The sequence below is a fragment of the Salvelinus fontinalis genome, unplaced genomic scaffold (genome assembly GCF_029448725.1).
Source record: "Salvelinus fontinalis isolate EN_2023a unplaced genomic scaffold, ASM2944872v1 scaffold_0693, whole genome shotgun sequence".
NCBI classification, from domain to species: domain Eukaryota; kingdom Metazoa; phylum Chordata; class Actinopteri; order Salmoniformes; family Salmonidae; genus Salvelinus; species Salvelinus fontinalis.
In genome coordinates this window covers 87,163-95,650 of record NW_026600902.1, presented here as the reverse complement: position 1 = coordinate 95,650, position 8,488 = coordinate 87,163, and the positions used below count along the sequence as shown (strand labels likewise).

The 8,488-nt window shown below is 50.0% G+C and overlaps 1 protein-coding gene across 1 annotated transcript; it reads left to right on the top strand.

Moving 5' to 3' along the window:
- Window positions 1–1,972, top strand: LOC129847066 (threonylcarbamoyladenosine tRNA methylthiotransferase-like). The gene is made up of 3 exons (XM_055914843.1): window positions 1–185; window positions 847–1,013; window positions 1,759–1,972. Exons 2-3 carry the CDS (start codon window positions 856–858, stop codon window positions 1,937–1,939), a joined length of 339 nt encoding a protein of 112 aa, XP_055770818.1. The 5' UTR covers window positions 1–185; window positions 847–855; the 3' UTR covers window positions 1,940–1,972.
- The last annotated feature ends 6,516 nt before the right edge of the window (window positions 1,973–8,488 follow it).

Genomic DNA, 8,488 nt, shown 5'->3' with positions numbered 1-8,488 from the left:
GGACATGTATTTCCATTGTTAGAGCGCTTAATCGACTCTCTTGTCAATATAATAGACAGTCTTTGTATCAGTGCTGATCATAACAACAACCTTCCAGCTAGCAGCTTTGAGTTTGTCTTCCATTTGAGAGTCAACATTTATTAGCTCCGTGTTAACGACTGAAGTAATAACAGGACATAACACAGGTGAGGACGTGTAATACGAAGTTGAATGCACGTGCCATTCCACAACAGAAACACGTGGGTCGTTGTGCTCTGTTACTGTTCGCAAATGTTAGCTGGCAGAAAGGCACGTTTTTTTAAAGAGACAAGATAGGTAGAAAACAGACTCTGTGCCGTATCGATGGTGTTATTATTATGCATAAATTTAACTACATAGCCCAGTTATGGAGCAGTTATTGAATATTCCCTGAGAATGCATCTATGTAAAAGCTAACATTGGCTAACTGTTAGCAAGACCACGCTTCTGTCGCAGTTATTTGACATACTATTTTGACACCACTTTTGTAAATAATACTATTTATTATCTGTACAATTAATATTAAAGTTTTGAAGATATAACTAGAAATGTCCCTGCTGAGTCTTTTCTAATGAAGTTAACTGGAGTGGGTTGTTCGCGCCAAAGAACAACGTGTGACTAGTTCATCTGTGGATTGACATGGGACATAGCTAGCTATGAGACATACTGTATTATGTTGGATTATCATTGACTACACTACTCTGAGAGGTCCACAATGTGGCTTTTTAACTCTGTATTTTGTATGGTCAAGTTAATGTATCATTGTGGACTTGACACATTTCTAAATACATTTGGTCTAACTCTTATGTGTGTGTGTTTTTCTACCAGATCGTCATTATGCCTTCTGCTTGTGACTCCCTGATTGATGACATTGAGGACATGGTGTCAGCTGACGACCCGACTCCACAGGAGAGGCAGTATGCCAGGAAGAGCATCATCCCCAGAGCCAGGAAGAGAAACACCCAGCAGACTACAGAGGTGCTGCAAGCAGACAGGTATGGGTTAAATCAATGCAGTGTGCAATGCACACTTGTTTGATTAAAGAGTGAACCTTGCCTGAGAGCTGAAGACTTGTCTTCCTGAACTAATGTCTAGGGGCTTTAGTTCAGGGGGCTATCTTAAGTATTGTGATGTGCAGGAAACCCGGGGTTCAGTCCCAGTCATTTTAAAGCTTAGACAAACTTGGAGGATGACTCCTTCACACCTCTGTGCTGCTACGGCCTTATCTCTATGTTATGACTCTTTCTCAATAGTCTTTCCCTCCATTCCTCACAACCTCTCTCCTCCTTAACACTTTCCTCCCCTCTTACCACCTCCAATCAGGAGGTGTGAACAGAGGACCTAAAGAAACAAAGAGAGAATTTTGAGATTGACCTCGTGCGTCAGCGAGATGACCATGCCGTATTGACGATGGCTCTACTGTTGCCACTAGCCAGGGACCAAATCAGTACTTCTTGGCAACTTCAATTTAATTGTAGAGTAACACTGCCGTTTAGTGGTTCATTATAGAATGCAAGCGGTCGAGCTCCGTCGCCCCCCAATTACTTAATTTCCTTAGCAGCTTCGAGACTACTACTCTTCCTCTCCCCCTTCAGATTGTGTTTCTTGCTAATCTACATGTTCTTTGTTATATAGCATCCATTTAAAAGGGTACTGAAAGCCAACAGTCCCTTCCCATAGTGTAAAAGGGCCCAGCATTCATTGTATGTAGTTGTAGTTGATACATCCTCTTCTCTGTAGCGTAATCCCTGGCATGCAGAAGATCTGGATGAGGACATGGGGCTGCTCTCACAACAACTCAGACGGGGAATACATGGCTGGACAGCTGGCAGCGAGCGGATACAGGATGACAGGTAGGAACCAGTGGGCTGCTCAAATAGTTGGCCTCGAAAACAACAAAAGTATAATATGGCCAGTGTGATGGGTGCGTTGGTTACGAGGTGATGGGGAGTGGGTGTCCTGGGGTGGTAGGATTAGGGGGTGGTAGGGTTAGGTGATGGGGGTCACGGGGTGGAAGGGTTAGGGGATGGGGGTCACTGGGTGGTTGGGTGTTGTTGATGACAGGTAGGTCAACAGGCCAATGGCAAGTTATGAAATAGGTGTGAATGTGTCTGGTGGTCTAGTGGTAGCGCTGTCTACTGTGGACTACACATCTTCCATCTTGGTCCTTACTGCTTGTTGCCCTCACGGTGTATCCATCTTTGCCCCTACTGCCCTATATGGGTTTGGGGATTTGTGCTGAAGTAGTCTGCTTCCGTTTGTCTCAAATGTACCAAGGTATACACAACTAACCACAAGATGGCAGTCTTGCTCCATGATTAAGTCCATGACCAGGTGCTCTGTGTTCTGAAGGGAATGGAACATGTTTCTGCAGACATGATAAAGAGCTGATTGGCTGTTTGGCTGTAGTGTGGTTGGTAGTAGGCTGTAGGTTAATGCTTAGCTAGTGAGTTTGTAACTCTTTGAAAAGCACTTAAACAGGCTGTGTGGTGGAGCAGCTAGGGGGTGGGGGGGGTCTGTGTGGAGCAGCTAGATGCTGGGGGGTGGGGGGGTCTGTGTGGAGCAGCTAGATGCTGGGGGGTGGGGGGGGTCTGTGTGGAGCAGCTGGGGGGGTGGGGGGGGTCTGTGTGGAGCAGCTGGGGGGGTGGGGGGGTCTGTGTGGAGCAGCTAGATGCTGGGGGGATGGGGGGGGTCTGTGTGGAGCATCTAGATGCTGGGGGGGTGGGGGGGTCTGTGTGGAGCAGCTAGACGGTGGGGGGGATCTGTGTGGAGCAGCTAGACGGTGGGGGGGGTCTGTGTGGAGCAGCTAGACGGTGGGGGTGGGGGGGGGTCTGTGTGGAGCAGCTAGACGGTGGGGGGGATCTGTGTGGAGCAGCTAGATGGTGGGGGGGGTCTGTGTGGAGCAGCTAGATGCTGGGGGGGTGGGGGGGGTCTGTGTGGAGCAGCTGGGGGGGTGGGGGGGGGTCTGTGTGGAGCAGCTGGGGGGGTGGGGGGGGGTCTGTGTGGAGCAGCTAGATGCTAGGGGGGTGGGGGGGGGTCTGTGTGGAGCAGCTAGATGCTGGGGGGGTGGGGGGGGTCTGTGTGGAGCAGCTAGATGCTGGGGGGGTGGGGGGGGGTCTGTGTGGAGCAGCTAGACGCTGGGGGGGGGGTGGGGGGGGTCTGTGTGGAGCAGCTAGATGCTGGGGGGGTGGGGGGGGTCTGTGTGGAGCAGCTAGATGCTGGGGGGGTGGGGGGGGTCTGTGGAGCAGCTAGACTCTGGGGGGGGTGGGGGGGGTCTGTGGAGCAGCTAGACGCTGTGTGTGCGTACGCTAAGCAGTTTATTATCTGTCACTGTTATTCCTAGTTGCATGTGCATAGTTATCATTAAACATTATATTATTTTAACAATTTATTTAACTAGGTAAGTCAGTTAAGAACAAATTCTTATTTACAATGACATCCTACCCCGGCCAAACCCTAACCCGGACGACGCTGGGCCAATTGTGCAACGCCCAATGGGGACTCCCGATCACGGCCCGTTGTGATACAGCCTAGAATCGAACCAGGGTCTGTGGTGACGCCTCAGACTGAAGCCGCCGAGTTATCGTTACTCATTGTGTTTCTATGACGCGTTTTCTGTTTCTCCATTTTCTTTCTCTCTGTGTTGTCAGGAAGGGCCTGGGAGTCCACATCGGTTGTTTCCGTAGCGTGTGACCAATAACATTTGGTTTGATTTGGCCTCTGAGTTGACAAGGATTTAATGAACACTCCGAGGCCTGTCCTGGCCTGCTCAGGGAAACACAACAGACCCCTTGTCCCTCTCCTCACCCTCCAGCCCCTCTAACCCCCCCCCCCCCCCCCACGTCTCTCTGACTCCTCTCACAGCCCCTGTCCAGCCAGGCATCTGGTTGTTATCAGGGCGGCCGATGGCTGGAAACTAATAGTTCATCACGTCATGGAGCGACAGTCTGGCCCAGTTGTCCTGATCAGACAACATGCTGGTCCTGATCAGACAACATGCTGGTCCTGATCAGACAACATGCTGGTCCTGATCAGACAACATGCTGGTCCTGATCAGACAACATGCTGGTCCTGATCAGACAACATGCTGGTCCTGATCAGACAACATGCCGGTCCTGATCAGACAACATGCCGATCCTGATCAGACAACATGCCGATCCTGATCAGACAACATGCCGGTCCTGATCAGACAACATGCCGGTCCTGATCAGACAACATGCCGGTCCTGATCAGACAACATGCCGGTCCTGATCAGACAACATGCCGGTCCTGATCAGACAACATGCCGGTCCTGATCAGACAACATGCCGGTCCCGATCAGACAACATGCCGGTCCCGATCAGACAACATGCCGGTCCTGATCAGACAACATCTGATACACTGGAGGGATACAGAGATGCCAGCCAACCAAGTGTAGATACAGAGATGCCAGCCAACCAACTAAGTGTAGATAGAGAGATGCCAGCCACCACCTCGGTGTAGATAGAGAGATGCCAGCCAACCACCTCAGTGTAGATAGAGATGCCAGACAACCAACTCGGTGTAGATAGAGATGCCAGCCAAACACCTCAGTGTAGATAGAGATGCCAGACAACCAACTCGGTGTAGATATAGAGATGCCAGCCAACCACCTCAGTGTAGATAGAGATGCCAGCCAACCACCTCGGTGTAGATAGAGATGCCAGCCAACCACCTCGGTGTAGATACAGAGATGCCAGCCAACCAACTCGGTGTAGATACAGAGATGCCAGCCAACCACCTCGGTGTAGATAGAGATGCCAGTCAACCACCTCGGTGTAGATAGAGATGCCAGTCAACCACCTCGGTGTAGATAGAGATGCCAGACAACCACCTCGGTGTAGATAGAGATGCCAGACAACCAACTCGGTGTAGATACAGAGATGCCAGCCAACCAACTCGGTGTAGATACAGAGATGCCAGCCAACCAACTCGGTGTAGAAACAGAGATGCCAGCCAACCAACTCAGTGTAGAAACAGAGATGCCAGCCAACCACCTCGGTGTAGATAGAGATGCCAGCCAACCACCTCGGTGTAGATACAGAGATGCCAGCCAACCAACTCGGTGTAGATACAGAGATGCCAGCCAACCACCTCGGTGTAGATACAGAGATGCCAGCCAACCACCTCGGTGTAGATACAGAGATGCCAGCCAACCACCTCGGTGTAGATAGAGATGCCAGCCAACCACCTCGGTGTAGATAGAGATGCCAGCCAACCACCTCGGTGTAGAAACAGAGATGCCAGCCAACCACCTCGGTGTAGAAACAGAGATGCCAGCCAACCAACTCGGTGTAGAAACAGAGATGCCAGCCAACCAACTCGGTGTAGAAACAGAGATGCCAGCCAACCAACTCGGTGTAGAAACAGAGATGCCAGCCAACCACCTCGGTGTAGAAACAGAGATGCCAGCCAACCACCTCGGTGTAGATAGAGATGCCAGCCAACCACCTCGGTGTAGATACAGAGATGCCAGCCAACCAACTCGGTGTAGATAGAGATGCCAGCCAACCAACTCGGTGTAGATACAGAGATGCCAGCCAATCACCTCGGTGTAGATACAGAGATGCCAGCCAACCACCTCGGTGTAGATACAGAGATGCCAGCCAACCAACTCGGTGTAGATACAGAGATGCCAGCCAACCACCTCAGTGTAGATAGAGATGCCAGCCAACCAACTCAGTGTAGAAACAGAGATGCCAGCCAACTCAGTGGAGATGCAGCGATGCCAGCCAACCAACTCAGTGTAGATAGAGATGCCAGCCAGCCAGCCAACTCAGTGTAGAAACAGAGATGCCAGCCAACCAACTCGGTGTAGATATAGAGATGCCAGCCAACCAACTCGGTGTAGATAGAGATGCCAGCCAACCACCTCGGTGTAGATACAGAGATGCCAGCCAACCAACTCGGTGTAGATATAGAGATGCCAGCCAACCACCTCGGTGTAGATAGAGATGCCAGCCAACCAACTCGGTGTAGATACAGAGATGCCAGCCAACCACCTCGGTGTAGATACAGAGATGCCAGCCAACCAACTCGGTGTAGATAGAGATGCCAGCCAACCACCTCAGTGTAGAAACAGAGATGCCAGCCAACCAACTCAGTGTAGAAACAGAGATGCCAGCCAGCCAGCCAACTCAGTGGAGATGCAGCGATGCCAGCCAACCAACTCAGTGGAGAAACAGAGATGCCAGCCAACCAACTCAGTGGAGAAACAGAGATGCCAGCCAACTCAGTGGAGAAACAGAGATGCCAGCCAGCCAGCCAACTCAGTGGAGATGCAGCGATGCCAGCCAACCAACTCAGTGTAGATAGAGATGCCAGCCAGCCAACTCAGTGGAGAAACAGAGATGCCAGCCAACCAACTCAGTGTAGATACAGAGATGCCAGCCAACCAACTCGGTGTAGATAGAGATGCCAGCCAACCACCTCAGTGTAGAAACAGAGATGCCAGCCAACCAACTCAGTGTAGAAACAGAGATGCCAGCCAGCCAGCCAACTCAGTGGAGATGCAGCGATGCCAGCCAACCAACTCAGTGGAGAAACAGAGATGCCAGCCAACCAACTCAGTGGAGAAACAGAGATGCCAGCCAACTCAGTGGAGAAACAGAGATGCCAGCCAGCCAGCCAACTCAGTGGAGATGCAGCGATGCCAGCCAACCAACTCAGTGTAGATAGAGATGCCAGCCAACCAACTCAGTGGAGAAACAGAGATGCCAGCCAACTCAGTGGAGAAACAGAGATGCCAGCCAGCCAGCCAACTCAGTGGAGATGCAGCGATGCCAGCCAACCAACTCAGTGTAGATAGAGATGCCAGCCAGCCAACTCAGTGGAGAAACAGAGATGCCAGCCAACCAACTCAGTGTAGATACAGAGATGCCAGCCAACCAACTCGGTGTAGATAGAGATGCCAGCCAACCACCTCAGTGTAGAAACAGAGATGCCAGCCAACCAACTCAGTGTAGAAACAGAGATGCCAGCCAGCCAGCCAACTCAGTGGAGATGCAGCGATGCCAGCCAACCAACTCAGTGGAGAAACAGAGATGCCAGCCAACCAACTCAGTGGAGAAACAGAGATGCCAGCCAACTCAGTGGAGAAACAGAGATGCCAGCCAGCCAGCCAACTCAGTGGAGATGCAGCGATGCCAGCCAACCAACTCAGTGTAGATAGAGATGCCAGCCAGCCAACTCAGTGGAGAAACAGAGATGCCAGCCAACTCAGTGGAGAAACAGAGATGCCAGCCAGCCAGCCAACTCAGTGGAGATGCAGCGATGCCAGCCAACCAACTCAGTGTAGATAGAGATGCCAGCCAGCCAACTCAGTGGAGAAACAGAGATGCCAGCCAGCCAACTCAGTGGAGAAACAGAGATGCCAGCCAACTCAGTGGAGAAACAGAGATGCCAGCCAACCAACTCAGTGGAGAAACAGAGATGCCAGCCAACTCAGTGGAGAAACAGAGATGCAAGCCAACTCAGTGGAGATGCAGCGATGCCAGCCTACTTTGTGGTGGTATTTTCACTTCTATGAGCCACAGCCCCCCACAGAGCTACCACCCACAGAGTTATTGCAGGAATCCAGCTCATTCTATTCCATCCCATAATGATGACTTGTCGTCACTCTCCCTCCACCATGAACCACCAAATGACTCCTCTCTGTCTGTCTGTCTGTCTCTCAATTCAATTCAATTCAATTCAAGGGGCTTTATTGGCATGGGAAACATGTGTTAACATTGCCAAAGCAAGTGAGGTAGATAATATACAAAAGTCAAATAAACAATAAAAAATGAACAGTAAACATTACACATACAGAAGTTTCAAAACAATAAAGACATTACAAATGTCATATTATATATATATGCAGTGTTGTAACAATGTATAAATGGTTAAAGCACACAAGTTAAAGTAAATAAACATAAATATGGGTTGTATTTACAATGGTGTTTGTTCTTCACTGGTTGCCCTTTTCTTGTGGTAACAGGTCACAAATCTTGCTGCTGTGATGGCACACTGTGGAATTTCACCCAGTAGATATGGGAGTTTATCAAAATTGGATTTGTTTTCGAATTCTTTGTGGATCTGTGTAATCTGAGGGAAATATGTCTCTCTAATATGGTCATACATTGGGCAGGAGGTTAGGAAGTGCAGCTCAGTTTCCACCTCATTTTGTGGGCAGTGAGCACATAGCCTGTCTTCTCTTGAGAGCCATGTCTGCCTACGGCGGCCTTTCTCAATAGCAAGGCTATGCTCACTGAGTCTGTACATAGTCAAAGCTTTCCTTAAGTTTGGGTCAGTCACAGTGGTTAGGTATTCTGCCACTGTATACTCTCTATTTAGGGCCAAATAGCATTCTAGTTTGCTCTGTTTTTTTGTTAATTCTTTCCAATGTGTCAAGTAATTATCTTTTTTGTTTTCTCATGATTTGGTTGGGTCTAATTGTGCTGTTGTCCTGGGG